Source organism: Mesocricetus auratus, unplaced genomic scaffold (assembly GCF_017639785.1).
Source record: "Mesocricetus auratus isolate SY011 unplaced genomic scaffold, BCM_Maur_2.0 Super-Scaffold_4256, whole genome shotgun sequence".
Lineage (NCBI taxonomy): Eukaryota > Metazoa > Chordata > Mammalia > Rodentia > Cricetidae > Mesocricetus > Mesocricetus auratus.
In genome coordinates, this window is record NW_024429182.1 from 27,855,343 (window position 1) to 27,876,208 (window position 20,866).

The 20,866-nt window shown below is 35.9% G+C and overlaps 1 protein-coding gene across 1 annotated transcript in view; it reads right to left on the minus strand.

Moving 5' to 3' along the window:
• Pten (phosphatase and tensin homolog) overlaps positions 1–20,866 on the minus strand; it is a gene marked incomplete at its 5' end in the record, with an annotated part of 69,178 nt that overhangs the window by 44,899 nt on the left and 3,413 nt on the right. The window contains one exon of the mRNA XM_005063688.4: positions 3,979–4,063. Coding sequence (XP_005063745.2) covers positions 3,979–4,063 — 85 coding nt within the window. The remainder of the gene's footprint in view (positions 1–3,978; positions 4,064–20,866) is intronic.

A 20,866-nucleotide genomic window follows, 5' to 3' on the forward strand; every position in this document is an offset into this window, starting at 1 on the left:
GAGACCTGGTGCCCTCTTCTGAACTGCAGGGACACATGCAGACAGAATGCTGTACACAGAATAAATAAATAAATGTAAAGAAGAAAGGAAGGAAGAGAGAGGGAGGGAGGGAGGGAGGGAGGAAGGAAGGAAGGAAGGAAGGAAGGAAGGAAGGAAGGAAGGAAGGAAGGAAGGAAGCAAGCAAAGCTCTAGCCAGGGGCTGTTAGCACATGCTTTTAGTTCTAGCACTTGGGAGGCAGAGGCAAGTCGATCTCTGTGAGTTCAAGGCCACCCTGACATACAGAATGAGTTCAAAAACAGTCAAGGCTACACAAAGAAATCCTGCCTTGGGAAACAGAAAAAGAGCAAGCAACTTGGTTCATTTCTCCATTTTCATTGATTGTTTACATTAATTCCTGATCTCAAATGGAGAGGTTAAATATCTGCCACAAATTCTCAAACGAAAAATTTCATATTACAAGAATACTATATATCCCAAACCTTTACTCATCACAGGACAATTTAAGCTTGAGGATATATGCAATTCAAGTTTGCTTCACTCCAGGTAAAGATATAGTACAATAACAATAACAAAGAATGAGCTTTATACAGTATTTCTTGTTTGGGAGAAATCATAAGAAAAATGTAGAACTAGATAAAACAAAAAAATACTTTAAAATATCCTTTGGATACCCCACTAGACAAAGTGAGGAAAGTTTAACTGAAAAGAATTTTATTAATAAAAGAACAAAGATGTTATAGTTTGAATTGGGCCCCTCCCCCTCCCAATTGTGGAGCCTTTTGGAAGTTAAATCTGGCTAACAGAAATCAGTCACCTGGGCAGCTATCTGAAGAGTCCCTGCTTCCTGTCCGCTACCATGAGGAGTCACTGCCACACACTCCTTCCACCATGAACTTCTGCTACAAGTTCATGATGCCATGGATGGAGGAGTGGAGTGTCTCTCTCCTGCCTTCTCAACCGTGACAGACTGAAATCCCTCTGAAGCCACAAGACAAACGAAACCTCTCTCCCATTACCTGTTTCTGCCAGGTTATTTCGTGACAGATGTCAATAGTAACTAACATAAAAGGTATATGAAAATGAAAATATTTCTACTGAGATGTTACCAACTTTAAAGCAAAAAAAATGCTATTGATTATTCCTAATAAAAACAATATAGTGGAAAGAAACTAAAGTAACCAGTTATTTAGATGTTGGACATAGATACCTTTGGAAAAATCAATCCTAAAGGAATGTTAACTAAGGTTTATTTGCAAGGGCTGACATGGTAGCACACGCCTTTATTCCCAGCACTCAGAGGCAGAGGCAGGCAGATGTCTGTAAACTCAAGAACAAACTGTTCTACATAAGGACTTCCAGGCTAGCCAAGGCTACTTAGGTGAGACCCTTTTTTAAAAAAACCCACACATTAAAAAAATATTATTTGTAGTCATTTTAGTCTAGTGTAGGGAAAAATGTTATCTTCTCATCTAGTTACTCTTCATCCTTTACTACAACAGAGGGCGTTAAGACTGGTAAACAGAAGCTCTCCATGTCTTACTGATCATTTTTCTTAAAAAACAAAGAACAACAAAAAAAAAAGATCCATTGAGGAACATAGATTTATATACAGCTAATTCTCCACACTGCTATGCTAAAAACATTACAGTAAAGCCGGGCGTTGGTGGAGCACACCTTTAATCCCAGCACTTGGGAGGCAGAGGCAGGCGGATCTCTGTGAGTTCAAGGCCAGCCTGGTCTTCAGAGCGAGTGCCAGGACAGCCTCCAAAACTACACAGAGAAACCCTGTCTCGAAAAACCAAAAAAAAGCATTACAGTAAGAACTAGCTAAATAATCCAAATAAGAAACTTTTTAAGAAAAACATCTGACAAAGCCCATAAGGCTAAAGAAAACTAGATAGATAAAGCTAGACAGAATTAATTTCAGTCTTGGTTACTAATTACAAAATGAACATGCAAATCTCTTAATTTGCAAGCATAGTGTAAGAATTATGAAACCAGAAGATTCGGTACCAAACTAACTTCCCAACACAACATATTTTTGGCTGAGTTATTATAGTATAAGTAAACCAGTGGTAAAAGTCTAGAAACTGGAACTTGCCAGAAGCATGAAAGATGATCAATCACTCTCACTGACTAATTCATATTTAACAGAAACCAATATAAAATTAGCATGCCAGATTAGTCAGAAGAATCTTACATGGCCAGAGATTTATCCCTCTACTCAAAGTACTTGGAACCTTTTCTGATCCAGCTGAAGTACTAATTTGGCTTAGTTGAATACAAAATTGATGTGAAATAGCTCATCTTATGAGGTATTACATGCAGGGCATAAATAATTCTGCATCAAAGCAGAAAATACATTATCTGGTGACCCACATCTGACCAGACTGCTCATTCCCCATATTCTGCAACTCACAATTCAAAATTCCCTCCCTTTCTCTTTTTTCTATGACCTATTTCATTTTGTCTGTGTCATCACTGACTATCAAGCTGCAGCTCCTATCCGCCTGCCAAGCAAAGTACCCTTCTGTTGTGTGATATTTTGGTTGCATTCTGACACTCCCTAACTGACAACAAAGTTTGTTTTGAATCAGAGGACAGAGTTAGCTACCAGCTGACCAAAATTAACCATAGAGGTTTCAGTGAACTGAGGACAGATAGACATAGGAAGCAGAAAGATGGGGCTGAGGGAGGATCTCAGCCTTTTTGAATGGAAGCATGTGGGGGTGGGGGTGTCACTAGCCTATTCACCGCCACTTCTCTGAACATTCAAGTTCTTACCCAGATATCTTACTTCCAAGTTGTTATTGTTAAAGAATAATAGGATAAACACTTCACCCTTCCACTATGTTCTACCAAATTATGAGAAGGCAAATGTATTTCCCCACTTTTAAAGTTTTTAAACAGTACCTCTGACAGTAAAACCTAAAGTTTAATGGAAACTACGTGGTAGTACAGCGGTTTGGGAGTTTGGCTTGGTAGATTTTATAGATAGTGAAACTTAAGCCTGAACAAAACATAAACAGTACTATATTAAGTATCTAAATAAACACAACTTAATACAGTAACAATTAACCACTTGGGAAAACTGATAGCTAAGTCATATAAAGATATAAAGTCATGTATTCATACACTATTAAAAAAGCATTCTATGGCTGCATTAATATTTTGTTAAGTTACAAAGTGCTTTTCCACCTATTTAAATCCACATGATCACAAAGTAATTAAAAGTCCCAAGTACAAAGGAAATAGTCCAGAATTTTAACTTTTAACTCCATTAAGTACTTCAAACCAGCACGGCAAACATAGCAAGCCCCAATATTAATGAATTATTAAAATACCATTATAGTTTGTTCTAAAACTTTAATGATCACTTACATATATTTTTATTCTGAAATTAGAAAATATATTAAGACTAACTGTCCAACAGTCAATTTCATATATCCTTAGATCATAAAGTATTTTTAACTGGACCTTGAGAAACACTTTTCTGAATTAAATGACAATTACACTTGGAAAATTATGTAAATTATAAAACTCTTAGTTTTTCATATGTCCAACAATTCCCTTCTTTAATCACCGTATCAAACCACTAGCACATGTGTAAGTTCTATATAAACATACATGGCTGATCAGTCACCCACACCTAGTATGAATAACTAAATAAACCTACTCAGGGCTTAACCCAAATATTAAATAAAAAACTCGTTCTGTAATAGAAGCTAGGCACTAACCTGGTAAGAGGCATCATAAAAAAATACATGACTATATATGAAATCAGTTCTTATCCAGTGAATTGCATCCTACTGAGAGCTAGCAAATGCTTTAGGTTAAAAAACTTTCAGAGTACTATCATAATGAAACAAACTCTACATCATAATTTACGTACTGTTCTGTGTTTTAGGAATCTTTTCTAAATAAAACATATCAATATAGTTTATTAATATATGAAATAGAAAATCAAGAGTTCTTACCTTACTACATCATCAATATTGTTCCTGTATACACCTTCAAGTCTTTCTGCAGGAAATCCCATAGCAATAATATTTGGATAAATATCTGAGTATTTAAGTTAAGGAAATACCTAAAATATGCAACTGTACATATATTCATGCATTTTTGAAACATTAGCTTCCCCCACTATAGCTATAATCATAAAAGGCTGTCAAATGTCTGTCTGCAGCCTACTATGTATAAGAAACACTGATAATCACATCACTCTAAAAGAGATTTTCAAAACAATTTTTCAACAAAATACTGTTAAAAATTCTCTATTTAGTATCTTGAGAAAAAGAAAAGAAAACCTAAAGCTGGGCATTATACAAAAGCCTATAATCCCAGGACTCAAAAAGCTTTCAAACTGGAGGCTATCCTTTGACATGGAACAAATTTCAGAAGAGCCTAGATTATAGTGACAAGCTGTCGAAAGCGTACAAAATTAAACAGTAACAGTAAGTAAGGAGTCGGAAGGCCTTTAATTCCAGCACCTGTGAGGTAAAGACAGGCAGATCTCTGAGTTTGAGGTCAGTCTGTTCTACAGAATGAGTTACAAAACAGCCAGGGCTACACAGAGAAACCCCGTCTAGAGAAATTTAAAAAAAAAAAAAAAAAAAAGGAAATTAAGCCTAAGACAAAAGGCAATTTCCATATTTACACTGTTAAGACAATATAAGGAAAATATAACCTCTGTACTTTGTAATTCCAACCGCTGGTAAGCCATGGTGAACTCAAGCACAAAAACCTGAACCAGCCTGAAAAGATTAAGCAGCACAACTTTTTTTTTTCCAGACAGGGTTTCTCTATATTGCTTTGGAGCCTATCCTGGAACTCACTCTCTAGATCAGGCCGGCCTTGAACTCACAGAGATCCACTTGCCTCTGCCTCCCGAGTGCTGCAATTAAAGGCATGCACCACCAATGCCCGGCTAGCAGTACAATTTCTAATTTTTCCTGGTTAACAATGATTAGAACATATTCTGGAGCCATTTGCCTCCCACACGTAACTCAGCAATCAATCTCCAAGCCACTGAAAAAGCTGTAGCCCATATACTACACGGCGCAGAGCAACATCTGTGGTGGCCTGGTATCTTTAACTCCAACTCACAAAGCCTTTAGGTAAAAATGTTAACTTGCAGGAATAATATAGATAGCTAAATGACATCATGCAAGAGTAAATGAGACAAATTAAAAATTCTGCAGAGCATAACCTAGCATCTCCAGCAAGTCAAGTTACAGCCTCAAAGTTCCTAATTTCTTAAGTGCTTGTATAGACATATATACTTGAATAACATTTTCTGTACCAGGAACAAATTTTGTCATTGTAAGAACACATAATTTCACTTCAACCAAAAAAAAAAAAATAGAAAAGTTCCAAAATAAACTGAGTATCATTTACATATCAAATATTGCCTGTCACCTATTATTCTAAATTAGGAAAAGGGTCATACCTAAAAATATAGCTCTTCTTTAATTACTAAAATGTGCTGGTTATATTACGTTCAGTAATGAGGAAGCAAAGCAAACAAAGAAAGGTTTAACCAAGACAAAAGCAATACAACTTCTGAGACATTTTTAAAAAGAGTAAGTTTTTTGAGAAAAATTGAAGAAAAATGGAAAACACAAGCAAAAGACTGAGTCACCAAAATAGAGGTCCAAAACAGTGGTATTTATTACTACTCTGAAATTCCCACTCAAAACATTATAAATTAGTTTGATCAAAATATAAATTGAGAGGTTGGAAGAGATAGCTCATTGACAGAGGGTTATGCCTGTACAAGACCCTTGTTTCTACACAACACACCCAATATATATATATATATATATATATATATATATATATATATATGCACGTACACATTTAATAATCTATGTTTTACTGAACAATGCTACTAAGAACTGAATTTTATTAAAAAATACAATTATTACCCTTTTCAGTGAATGTTAATATATTTCTCTTAGAAAAGCATCGAAAAGGGTCTCTTGAAATGTGGTCATTCTATCTAGAACTACCTTCAAATTAAGCTTTGTGCTCTGAATACTAATGAACTGAAAGTTGGCAAAAGATTGGGTTAGTTTCCTGACCTCTTTTCTGTTGCTGCTGGGAACTCCGGTGTTCGACCTCTGGGCACTAACCTCAGCTTAGTTCCCTTCCTAAAGAAAACCATTGGTCAGTGACAAATGAATGCTTCTTAGTTACTAAACTCAGCTGGCCCCTCCATTCCTGAAACCATCCAAGTACTGAATGTTCTATGCAGTGGGCACTGCCATTGTGAGGCTAAGTCAAGACTACTGACCTCATGGAGCTCCTGTTCTTTTAAGAAAGACAGGCACACAGACCTACAGTGGTACTTGAAATATTACATTTTTAAAACTTGAGATGTTTTCAGAGGGAAGAGTTAATTCTGCAGAATAAACTGCCACCAAGTGAGTACTATGGTAGGTAACCCTCCCAAGAGCTTTATCATACATTACTGACAAAAGAAAACCCAGGGTTTGAAGAGATGACTCAGCAGTTAAACACACTCGCTGTTCTTGCAGAAAGAGGATCCAGGTTTGGTTCCCAGGACCCATAGGGCAGCTCACAAACATTTGTAACTCCAGTTCCAGGAGATCCTATGCCTTTATCTGGCCTCTGCGGATACCAGGCACACGTGGTGAACAGACATGAATGCAGGCATAGCACTGGCACACACACAAAAAAAATAAAATTTATATTAGAAAAGAAACACTGCTAGAAGGGTCCGAGCAAAGACTATAGAAGCGAAATAGAAATCCAACTCATAAAGACAAAGAGAAAGATAGGATTTACATAAAGCACGCACAGGGTTAAGGATGCCATGGCAAGCAGTTCCATTTAATCAGGCATATGCACAGAGTTGGAATCAGAGACAAGAACAAGTGCAGAGACAATCTTGATCATGGCCTGTACAATCAGCAGACAAGACCTACTTGCATTTACCATTTCTGTCTTCCCTTGCTATCCATCAGTGCTTTAAACAATGGTGGTTAGAGCTTGCTTGTTACATATTACAAAGAAAATACTGAAATTTAAAAAAAAGAGGGAACTAAAGGGGCTTTAAGAACAATATAGGGTTGCGTAAATTTTCTAACCATGAAATGACTATTTTCATTTGATACAGAACACCAAGGTTACATGTCCAATTCTACAACATAAAGCTGACAATTGCAGGTAAATCCATGTCTGGGCTTCATATGCTAGTTTTGCTCTCCTGTGAACTAACAGTATCTCTTCGTTAACTTCTTTACTAGTTGCTTCAAGTGACATATCTGAAAATATCTTTGTGTTTATAAAACGGAAACAGGCTCTATAGTTGTAACTGAGAAGTTATTATTATCAGAGTTCTTCCTGTCCACTGTGATGGCCAAACACCTAAAATTCAGCACTTGAGAAGCAGTGAGGAGGCTCACCAAAGCTCCGGGTCAACCTGGTCTACATAGCAAGTTCCAGACCAGCCAGTCAGAGGATAAAATCTTTTCTCAATTAAAAACAAAAACAAAAACAAAAAACAAAAACAAAACTCGGGGCTGGAGAGATGGCTCAGAGGTTAAGAGCACTGACTGCTCTTCAGGGGTCCTGAGTTCAATTCCCAACAACCACATGGTGGCTCACAACCATCTAAAATTCAATCCGGTGCTCTCTTCTGGCATGTAGGCAGAGCACTGTATATGTAATAAATAAATAAATCCTTTTAAAAAACTACAAATAATTGTATTCAGGCATCACGGCACATGCCTCTGAAGTCTGCAATCCCAGCACTTGGGAAACTCGAGACTAGAGGGTAGCAAATTCAAGGCCAACCTGGGTATACAGACCCTGCAGGTAAACATTGCTAGTAGTTTTTCTGCTTAGTAAACAATACTATAAATTGGTGCACTCGACAAGAAATATCTAAGATACAACTATAAAACTCATGTGTTTTCATTCTGCTCTAGCAATATAGTTGAGGAAAATATACCACACAAGAAAGCATAGTCTACAAAGACTCAGAGCAGTGCCATTCATAAAAGAAAATGGAAATAACTACAACAAAGTACAGAAGCAAACCATGGCATTTAGCATAGCTGGTAAAAACAGTAATTATAACAACTTTAAAAATAATAATAGGCCAGGGGCTGGGGAGATGGCTCAGAGGTTAAGAGCACTGACTGCTCTTCAGGGGTCCTGAGTTCAATTCCCAACAACCACATGGTGGCTCACAGCCATCTACAATTCAATCTGGTGCCCTCTTCTGGCATGTAGGCAGAACAGTGTATATGTAATAAATAAATAAACTTAAAAAAAAATAATAGGCCAGGCACAGTGATTCACACCTGTAATCCCATCTCCAGGGGACAAAGGCCAACAGACCCGAGTTTCAGAAAGGCCAGCCTTGTCTATATAGTGGTCTTGGCCAGCCAGAGCTATATAGAATGTGTCTTTAAAGAAAATCACAAACAAAAAGTATCTCTAGGGGCTGGAGAGATGGCTCAGAGGTTAAGAACACTGGCTGCTCTTCCAAAGGTCCTGAGTTCAATTTCCAGCAACCACATGGTGGCTCACAACCATTTGTAATGAGATCTGGTGCCCTCTTCTGGCATGAAGGCATACATGGAGTGCTATATACATAATAAATAAACAAAATCTTTTTTAAAAAGTTATCTCTTAATAGATAAAAATTTCATTTGTGAAAAGATCACAATATAAACAAGGATAATAACTATACAATGACAATATATATAATAATGTGAACATAGACAGTAACTAACATATTTTCCAGTGACAATCTTTCTTTTTGTGGAAGGAAGGTTTCTTACTTAGGCTGGGCTAAGTCTGCAACTTGCTCTTTTGTTTTGTTCTGTTCTTGAGACAGGGTTTCTCTGTGTAGCCAGGCTGGCCACAAACTCAGAGACTCACCTGCCTCCGCCTCCCAAGTGGTGGAGATTAAAGGCATGGGCCGCCACTGCCCAGCAAATTCCTCTTGAGCCTCTGCCTCTTCCCCTAAATTTGGGATTACAGGTACCACCCCCTAGTATCAGTGACAACTTTTGAGACAGAAGCAGCCTGGCATGCTTGTAATGCCAGCTTTTGGTAGATTTGAAAAAGGAAGATCACAAGAACTAGGCCCTCTGGGCTTCCTATTAGTGCAAGACTAGTCTGGTTAACTTAAGGAAAACCTGACTCAAAAGTTAAGAAAGGAATGGTTACTTATACTTAGTTCAATGGTAGAACGAACCCTTTACCTTGCATATGAAGTCCACTGAATTCCTTCAAATTTAAGAATCCTTCTGAAAGCAATTCAAATCCTATGTACATACAGATTAAGAATAAACGCAATGAAAAAAAACTTTCAATTTATTCTGAACTTTAAGTTTGACTTATCCAGTCCCTTTTACTGTCAGCAATTCTGGAATCCAAAGAAAGGTTTAGAGGGTACGTTTACTAGGGACTTACTTAAAAGTCCTCTCTATTTTTCTACCTGTTTTTTCTTCAGAGAAGTTTATTATGAAATGATGTATCTACACTGCTACATATGTGAGCCTCTAAAGCTTTAAATTGCCCCCAACTACCTGGTTCTAATGAGTTTATGACTCTGAAAGAGTATGAAGACCGGTTTCTGGTTCCAGAGTTCCAGGGCAGTTGAAAGACACACAGGTGTACATACATGTACATACACCCCTGCACTCCGCTGTCTTTCTGATTCTCTTGCCACTAAAAAAAAATCTATGACTGGCAACCAATGAATGACAAATCAAGCAAAAATGTAGAAACAACTTACCTAACAGTTTTCAAAAACTTGTAAGCCCAACACGTATTAGGCATCCTTGTTAACAGCCTCACAAGGACTAAGCCAAACACAAACTCCAAATTTTCTATGGCAAAATCATAATGGCACATACAAAACACTACAAAAGTTAGTTAAAGCTATAACTGACCCATCATAAAGTTCATAAGGAACATCTCTAACGCTCTATTCTTTATGTTTGATGTTAGATTTCTAAGGTACTCCTATAATATGCTGCTTAAAAAGAAAACAAAAACAAACCCACTAAGTTTTAGATACTTAGTAATCATGCAAAAGACATTAAGGTCTCTAACTTACAAAAGGAAAGATATTCTAAGAGGTAAGAGGTAAAGATGTGTCAAAGGATATACCAGTAATTTGAGAACAAATTATTTGAGAAGTCATACTTGGTGCCAATTCACTCAGTAGTAACTGCATTTTGAAAAGACAGCATTCCAAAGCATCCACCTGCACTGATGTTGCAGGTTCAACAACAAGCTTAAAGACTCAGAGCAAACGTGTCCCAACAATGGATCTTCTCTTCTAATTCAGACAAAATGGCAAAATCTTTACATTTGCTTTTAAAAATCAAATTTTGCCCTTTAAAGTCTTTGAGATTATTTAAAACAGAAAAACTCTAAATGTGTAGACTAGTTTACTTTACATATGGCTTTAATGTAATACATGAAATATATCAAGTTTCTTTACCCTATACTTCCAGCCTAGATATCATCTGGAAATGAATTTTCTTTTCCAAGTGATATAAATTTGCCTCAACGATTTGTTTTGAAGTGAAGAAGAATAACATGAACCAGAATATGAGTTTTAAATCATGAAGACATATAAACTGTCACTCATAACTACAGTAATGAGAATCATATTGATGATTTTATAATTGCCTTGTTTTAATAATATGAAAAGATTACTATTCCCACAGAAAGCATTTCAACCATTATAATCAACTTTATATCTGAGTTATAAGTTATTCACCAAACTCTGAAATTATAGGCAAAAATGCAAGACAAAATTCATTTTAGGATATGAAATTTTGGGGGCTGGAGAGATGGCTCAGAGGATAAGAGCACTACTTGCTCTTCCAGAGGTCCTGAGTTCAATTCCCAGCAACCACATGGTGGCTCACAACCATCTGTAATGAGATCTGGTGCCCTCTTCTGACCTGCGGGCAGACAGACATATGCTATATACATAGTAAATAAATAAATAAATAAATAAATAAATAAGTAAATAAGTAAATAAATAAATAAATAAATGTTTTTTAAAAAGGATTTGAAAATTTTTTGCATTTTAACTGTATTGATAGATTGAAAGTAAGAACAAGTCTTTGGTGCATGTGTAAATAATAAACAAATGCCTTGTTTTTTAGTAATTTACTGGAGGGGTACAATTTTTTAAGAAAATAATTACTGACACTGTGAAAGAAAGCACTTTTGTAGTTAGTAATCTTTATATTCAAAGAACATATTTTTAAAATGTAGAAAATAGGTAAGCTAAAATTTTGAAGAAAAAAACTGAAGAAAATCAACCTTTTCAACTGACAAAGTTTGTCTTTGGTATGGTGGGACTCTCTTACTCCAGGAGGCAGAGGCAGGAGGAATTCCAGGGCAACTAGGACTATAAAAAAAGACCCTAACAGAAAGGAGAAGAGAGGAAGACAGAAAGTTCAGTACTGAGTATGATAAAAATGCCAATGAAATGGAAGGATATAAATGACAATAACGAGACAGGAAATCTTTAAGACCCCTACATTATCCAAACACTAAGTAAGCAGAATGGTTATTTCTAAACTTCCAGTGTTTGGGTAAAAGCCAAACTTAACATAAGAAAGATCATTTGCACACACACTGGCTTCCTATGCAAAAAGGCCCACAAGTTTCATGGCCTGTAATTGAGTCCTGACCAAAGGAAAAGTCATTCCAGTCAGGACCCGGGACTGTGTGAACACAATCTTCCTCACAGATGCTGGCATGGCTAGCTAGCATGGCGAGGCTGAAGTACCAAAAGTACAGCTCCAGGCAAAATTGGGTTTGAGAATACAAATTCTATTATCTACACTTAAATCATTACTTTTTTATTATATTAGCCATTTGGCACATTTAAAAAAAAAAAAAAACCAAGCCGGGCGTTGGTGGCGCACACCTTTAATCCCAGCACTCGGGAGGCAGAGGCAGGTGGATCTCTGTGAGTTCAAGGCCAGCCTGGTCTACAAAGCAAGTTCCAGGACAGCTTCCAAGACAATATAGAGAAACCCTGTCTCGAAAAAAAAAAAAAAAAAAAAAAAACTACTCAAGAAAATAAAGGTGAGTTAATATAATAATAATAAAAAAACTAAAGCAAGTGGTGGTGGCATATGCCTTTAATCCCAACACTTGGGAGACAGAGGCAGGTACATTTCTGCAAGTTCGAGGTCAGCCTAGTCTACAGAGATAGTTTCAAGACAGCCAGGGCTACATCGTGAGACTTTGTTTTGAAAAACAAACAACAACAAAAATACCCTAAAATTCAAATTCTATTAAGGCATTCTAGAGACTTCTATACAGCATACAGCATAGCTAGCATGAAGTTCATAGGGGTGGACACATTTAAATCAGAAACAACTTCTGTAGTGGTTTAATATGTAAGAGAAATGTTTAAATGAGAAAGATCTTTTATATACAGACCAGAATGAAGTTGTGGGAGGAAAAAGAGCACAGGACTTGAAAAATACTTGAAGCAAACTTTCAAAGTTGCTTTATTATAAATCAATCCCCTGGCTGAATTTTATATTATCAGGTCTTGTGCAACTTGTTAGCTGAAACCCCAAATTTTTGGTAATTTAGTATCAAGTGAAAACAACACTTCTGCTAAAGCATCCAAGCACTTCAGGCTCACAGCAGCAACGTTAACTCAAGCAGCCCCTTAGTGTCTGAGGAGCAAAGGAGAGATGATAGCAGACCTCAAGTTTCATTTTTACAAAGGCCTAACTAAAACGTTCTTAGGTCTTAAAAACTTATAATTAGATGATTCCAAAAACAAAGGTGTCAAAACCACTTATTATCACTAAATTATGTTTCTTTTTCCTACATTTGAAGAAAGGATGGCAGGCCTGGGCTCCTGGACAACACACGACAATCACAACCTGTGACCTTTTTAGCAGTAAAAAGCAAACACCCTTAATAAGGACACACAATTTTGAGCACAGTCTGGATATATTGTATCCCAATGCTTAGTATACTGCTATTTTGTGCAAATTTTCTATTAATTAGTCCACAGAAACGACAAAACACTGGACTATGTCTACCACAGTCAAAAGGCAACATGATAACACTAACAGAATATTTTTGCTATCACTAAATTTTATTAGAGCCTAAGACAACAACCATCATGCCCAGATGAAAATCTCAAGTTTAAGTTTCATCTTATTTGGGGAAAAAATTATACTTAATAATAAGCAAGTTATTCTGGTTTTTGTCTTGGCTTTGTTTTTAAGTTTTCTTAGACAGGGTCTCCTGTGGCCCAGGCTAGGCTTTAACTTTAATGTAGCCAAAGATGACTCTGAACTTCTGATTTTCCTGGAGACACCTCCCAGGTGCTAAGATTACAGGCCAAGCACACCTGGTAGTAACTTTGCTTATAAAAATAAGACAGTGGGTGTCTCTCACTTTGTTTTAAATATTTTGTTCAAAAATATTAATTCACTGATAAAGAATTATCAATTGGATGACAAGGATAGAGTCTCTTACTATATGACTTAAAATCTAACAAAACTGCTAAATGTCAATTTTTCACTATATAGTACTTGTTATCAGTGCAAATGAATACGCAGAAAACTTTGATCAATTAACAGTACAGCAATAACACGAGCAACTGTGCAAATATAAGCCACATCATTCAAAATATGCAACAGTAGCATCATGGCAAGCCAATAATCCTGGATTCAAAAAGGACCTCAACAAAGCTATGCCCACTTTAGTGTAAAAATAGTTTATTCAAATTACTTTTATTCCACTTTAATTTCAACACAGCAAAAATACTCCAATGCAAATGAAATTAACACATCAGAAGTATTTGGGGCTTGGAATAGTAATACAATCCTATAATCACAGCCCTTGAGAGGCTGGAAAACTAAAATGTATATAGTTGAGTTTCAGGCTGGCATGAGCTAGAGAATCAGATATTAATACTATATACAGGTATTATATGCTATATATAATGTGTTATCTTACAAGTAATAGAAACACTGAGTGCTAAATATACAATAGATTTCCTAGAAGTAGTTTTGGGTAGAGGCATTTTAAGGCTCGAATACTTCAATTTTTTTAATAGTAATTTTTGTAAGATGTGAATCGTAAAAATTGACCCTATTTGTCACCTTAAGTCCACTCTAAGGAACTACAGAAAAAGAGAAAAAAAAAAAAGGTAGAAATAATAATATATAGGTAAATATTTTTGACAATTTCAATTATGAAGCATTATGCAAATTATTCAAAAAGAGAAAGATACCTCAAGTTCACCATGAATTAGAAAACACTGAAATTTTGAAATTTTAATAAAAGTAATTTTCCTCTTAGTAATGTTTTTATAAAAGGAATTTTCATTTTTCTTTGTTTTTGGGGGGGGGGTAGTGAGACAGGGTTTCTCTTTATAGCTCTAGCTGTCCTGGAACTAGCTCTTGTAAAGAAAAGAAATTTTCTGTAAGTAAATTTTTAATTCATAGATTTAATCACTACAAATCTATTCAGTTGAATTAAAGCAATGAACACTATTTGCTTTTCTTGGTAAATACGAATCTACTGTGGCAGGTCATGCTGGTTTCAAAATATTTTAGTATATCTAAATAACCCCCCTTAACTTCAAGAACCAAAATTCTAAATCAGGACTTAAATTTCCTAAGAATTTAAAAAATGAGACCTTGACATTTTATTCTGTATAAAGTGAACACAAAATGAAATTGTAAAAAAACAAAAAAATAAAAGCATAGCAACTATTCTATTCCTAGAACACTTATAATTATGTTTGCGATTCCTAAAAATAAAACCAAGAAATTAAATGTCCTTTTTACTCCCTTGGTTTCTTTGCATCTCTAGGCTAATTGAAAATCGCATGCCCAATTCAAAAAAGCTTCACAGCGTGTCAGTCTTTATTTTAGGTAAGCAAAACACTTTAATTCCAACTGGCCAACAACAAACGTATGGCTCAAAAAAGGACACACACCCGAGAATCTCAGTCAAGTAGCCCCATCCTCCTTATCCCAAGAAATGTGAAGGTTTCTGTTATTACTCGTCAGAAATTTGCCATTTTGCATCAGCACATTTAACTTCATCCGATCTGAAGAAACAAAGGTTTAGAGTAAAAATCTAAGACTAAGGAAAATGTTAAACAACCACAACAACATTAAAGATACTAGCAGCAAAGTAACTCCCTAAACGATTAGAGAAAACTGTTCAAACATGAAAAAAATCCTTATTTTTAACAGTTTGATTCTAGAACTCAAAGTACAGTAGAATGAGGGTGACCAGACTATCCTCAAACATGCCTCAGCCTTGAGAGTGCAGGGATTACAGGCCTGAGCAACACACCTGACTCTGCCTGCTTCCTTTCAAGCACACCCCTCCTGCATTCCCTGTGATACCCTTCTGAACAGCAATACACGCAGGGTTTACAAGAACAAGTTTAACCTTTCTAACAGATGTCCAAAATCTCACATTGCCAAAAGACACAAGACCTTGTCAAATAAATCATTTTCTTATAGGGAAATCTTTAGTGAACAAAGTTCTTATAAACACAAGCCCCCACAAGGGTCAGAAAACCTAGTGAAGGCCAGCTCCACCATTTAGTAATAACTTGACCTTCTTGGGTCCACAATATAAGGCAAGGGTACTATACTTACACATCAGATACATTTAAGAGATCCCACTCCTGCAGATGTCTAAGTGCAATCAAACCTTCTGCCACCTCAGTTATGAACGTGCCCACCAAAATGTCTCCAGACATTACCAAAAGTTCCAGGTGAAGTAGGAAAGGATGCTCCTGAGTGAGCACACAACACTCGGAAAATATCACATACTTCTAACAAAAACAAACACCTACAAATCTCAGCTTACCTCACATTAGAAACATGGAAACTGGGGCAGGAATTTAAGCTGTATTTGGGGTCTGGCTAATTCCAAGTTGTGTCCTTTGCATTCCAGCAGACTGCCTTTTCTAATTCACTGGGCCTTATCTACAAAATCTGCATATTTCCTATATCAGGCTACTCAGGACCTATAGCTAGTGATAAAATGCACCTATAAATACTATTAGTTCAAATGAGTATCCCATGAAGGCTAACGAAATCATTCCATGGATAAAGCACTTACTACAACCGCACAAGGATCTGAGGGCAGGTCCCTAGCACCAATGGAAAGCCATGGACGGTGGTGCACATCCGTGACCCAGAACTAGAGGACAGAGACAGAAGATAGCCAGTCTAACCAAAATGACCGGTCTCTCAAAGAGAGACCCTGTCTCAAAAGATAAGGCAGAGAGCAATAGAGGGAGGCACCCATGTTGACTGCTAGCCTACACACACTCACATATACACAGAGTATAAAACATCAATTAGGTTTGTTTGATGTAAGACAATTTAATACAGAGACCTAAAGACAACCTCAATAATATCTCCCAAAACTCCATTCTATGAGTAAAATAAAAACTTAAATTCTATTTAACCCCTAGCTTAGAGTAACAGAAATACTCAAAAACAAGTCTCATAAAAGAGAAAAAAATTTTAATGGAAAAAAAATCTAAGCAAAACATTGCTTCCAACTGTAAACATGAATATTGATTTTATGGATCACTTTTAGCATACATCTCATTTAAACATACCTGATTCAAATCAGAGTTACATATCTTGAGTAAGTACATCCTATTCAAAGAGTTCCAAAGTAAACAAACAAAATTAGGTCAGCAATCACTACATTAAAAAAAGAAGCTATTCTACTTTGGCCTGAAATCTGCAGGAATTGTATTACTTTTTAAAGAAACAAGTCAGTTACTCGGCAGGGCTCCAGTGGTGCAGCACCTATGCACTTGCCACAGTACAGGTACACAAGAGAGAAGACAGAAATTCATTTACACAATGTAGCAGGCTCAGACATCAACTTTACAACCTGTGCTACACCAAAAGCACACCTAAGTTACAAAACTCAGCAAAAGAAAAAAAATCACAAGAACTCATAGTCATGAAACAGTTACAGCAGCATTCACTCTGCAATTCAAAATAAGTAAATTGAAACCCCTCTGGAAATTAAATGTTCCATTGTTGAGGACACTAAACATCTGAAAGGTTAATACACGCCAAGGAAAGAAGTAATGTTCCCTGTCACAAGCAGGAAGGCAGATTGGAAGCTTACTGCCTGTTCCCCCTCCTTGCTAAGAAAACTGCAAGCATCTACGATGGCTGAGGAGGAGAGGGGAAGAAAAAGGCACTCCCTGCAGGCCTAACAATCTGAGTGCCATTCCCAGTGCCATGCAGGAAGAAGGAGAGAACAACTAGCTAAGCTGTCCTCTGACCTCCACACTTACCCTAGTTCATAAATGCCATTTCGTCCCTCCCACTCCCAACCCCAAATAAACGAATGTAATTTTTAAAAATAGGAAAAAAATCCCTTTAGCTTTTTCTTTCTATTGCAAAGTTCTAGTTATATGGAAAATCTTGGTCAAACAGGAAAATGGGGACAATATTAGAGGATTAACACTAAAAGTATATTATGTGTCTGTTGTAATGAATGTAAATTGTCAGAGCTGCATGACTACCACAAAAAGCTGAACCTGAAAGAAAATGCTATAAAGAGTTTACATAACTCTGAGTTATACATTAGAATTCATTTATTAGTGGTGAAGATTATTCTTTGTGAAAAATAACTAGGATACTAGCCAAGACAACCTGACTCAAAAAGAGAAAATATATCATATCTGCATCATAGATCACAGATGCCATACATATATAAACACTCATGCTATAAATATGTTACATATTTAAGTCAACTTAGAGTATTATGAGAAATTTAATCTCACAATAGATAGTTTTAAATTCATTACGCTAAACTACAAGAAAGTTTTCACCTTCCCTTAAAAGTTGAAAGCAAACATTTTCTGATGAGCTTGATTAACTTGGTTTCGAGTAACTCTGAGTGAACAGCAAAATTAAATTCCTAAAGGAATTCCCTTATTAAAAAAATCATATATTGAGTCAATTAAAATTATAAGAGGTCTCAAACTGAGCAAATTCATAAACACTGCTCATCCCATAAACGAAAATACAAAAATTTCTGACATATCAGAAATTGTTAAGAGTAGTACCTCTGATTGAAGTATTTACAATGAGGTAGATACCACAGTAAGGGCACTATTTGTGATATCTGTTTGTTGTTTTTTCAGACAGTCTCACTATGGACCCTTGGCTGTGTACAACAGGATGGCCACAGACTCACTATGCAGTCAGTCCAGTGGCACTAGGACTTACCAAAATCCTCCTGCCTCTGCCACGCTAGAATTAGTCACTATGTCCAGATATTTCCATCATTTAATCAAGATAAACTTGTTATATATGTTATATATATTTTGTACCTATTTCAGGTAAAATAAGATTGGGAAAAATTAAATAGCACAGAGTCATCCAGCTACTAAGTGACAGAGCCAAAATTATACCACAGGCAGCTGGCCCCCAGTCCACTCTGTCTGCCTAAAACTAAGATGAAACAATGTATAACTTCAGAACGTGGACAAAAACCAGCTGCATTTTAATGTAATTTAAAAGACTCAACCATGCCGGGCGTTGGTGGCGCACACCTTTAATCCCAGCACTTGGAAGGCAGAGGCAGGTGGATTTCTGTGAGTTCGAGGCCAGCCTGGTCTACAGAGAGAGAGTTCCAGGATAGCCTCCAAAACAATACAGAGAAACCTGTCTTGAAAAACCAAAAAAAAAAAAAAAAAAAACCAGACTCAATCATGTTCTAAAATGACTTTCAAAGCAATCTGTTCTTTAAGGAAAAAAAATCTACTTTCTAGCATAGTAAGAGTTTGTTAACTCTATACTCACATACATACACACAGAAAATTCAAATATTTATAAGTTAGAGTCACTGTTCATATTCAAAGTGTTAGCTTCTGGTTATAACTATTTGACTAATTACACAAAGCACAGTTCATTCACAGTCTTTTTCATACCATATACATACAAGTCAAGAACATTCTTTTGCTGGCAGAGATTCAACTTTAATATCCATCTCTACAAAATGTCAACAAATGTAAGTCTAAACACTGCAAAGACACCCACAAATGTCCTAGTGCCAACCGTTGCAATGCAAGAGTGTGCTATTCTGAACAAAGCCCAAACTTACCAGCCAAAATCAAATCATTCCTAAATCACGTGTACACTGGTAACATTCCCCTAAGAAACACCTTTTCGTTCCAGTACAAATTATTTTAAAAGATGAAACTGCTAATACCCCTTCTGCAACCAAGGAAGAGAATGCAAAATTAGAAGGTGGAGCAACAAACCCAATACCCTAATTTAATCTTTTCCAATACATTCAGTACCAAGAGAACCAATAAAATTATTCCCATAACAAAACACCTTTAAATACCCAACCAAGAAAGTTATGTGGCAGTAGCAGGCCTTTAAAAATGCTCAAGCAAATGCTATTTCATGTATACTCAGTAACGGTAATATCTCCAATAGCAACTGTATCAATTTCAAAACTACCAGATACAAAGCAACTACAAAAAATACTGAATATTTACAGAAATCATTTCTGATATTATCACACAAATGGCCTAAATCATGATTTTTAGAACAAATCCTTGTAACTTTTCTTAAATGTAGATCACAAAACCAATTCTCCAATGTTTGTTCTGAAAATCAAGTTTATCAACTGGGTAAAAAAAGGGGGCAGACAAAACTTAAGAGTCATCAGCTCTGTGCAGGAAAACTTCTGTTTTATGAGCCAGTAGTTTCTATGGAAAAAGGAAAAAAAAAGAAAAAGAAAAAAATTCTATCCCATAAATTCCTTAAGGTGTATTAATAACTAGTACTTCTAATATGGAACAGGCCTAACATTTCATGGAAATGAAAAACGTCCTATGTATACAGGCTTCTAGATTTATCTTTACCTACTCTGAATTCACATACATTATTAATATAAAAACACTGTCTATATTTTGAGCTTACTAAAAAAACTGACACAAAATAAAATTGAAAACTGAGCATTTACTGAAAATGAATGTTCAAACTTTGTTTCCTACATGAACAATTTTCTAATCAAGTCATCAAAGTGATTATTTTAGAACTTGCTTAAAAATTGCTAAATACTGTTAGGCACAGCAAACAATTCCAAATTTCAAGCTGAAACATTTCAAAGTAAGAACTGAGTTCATTTCCAGAAGGTAAACTAGTTCATAATACTTAGGTATACATTTTATTTAATTATGAGAAATTAGACATAACGTTCCACACAAAAATTAAAATACACTATCTGCCTTTCTCCTGCTACTAAAATAAAAACTTTAAAGGCAATGAATCTCCACTTTCTAAAACAACTTATAAAATTAACATGGTTATATGTTGTATTTAACTTGAATTATTTAATACTTTAAAAGCAATCTAAGTCTGCATCACTATACTGCGTCAACTATTACAATTGATAGTAACGAAATTTCTTTTCCTTATATTGAATTATATTTAACTGAAAATTACTCGTTTTGATGCACTTTACTCTTAAGTTTTAGAGAAAATGAAATTTGCAGTTTATACAGCAATTATGTAGTCATGTTTTTCAGGAAAGAAACAAATGTCTATGAAAATGCAAGATAAAGATTGTAGAATCTTTAAAAAAAAATAGAATTACTTTCAACAACCACTCGCCTTTAACAAAACAGCTACATTTATAATCACTACAAGGTACGAATATTCCAGTAATCAGTATCTGAAAGGGTGCATACATCTACCAAACAGAAGCCTGTAGCAGAAGCCTGAGCTCTACATGTGCTTTGAACACATGAAATCTTGTTATCTTGCATTCAGCCTATTTTCTAGATTGCTC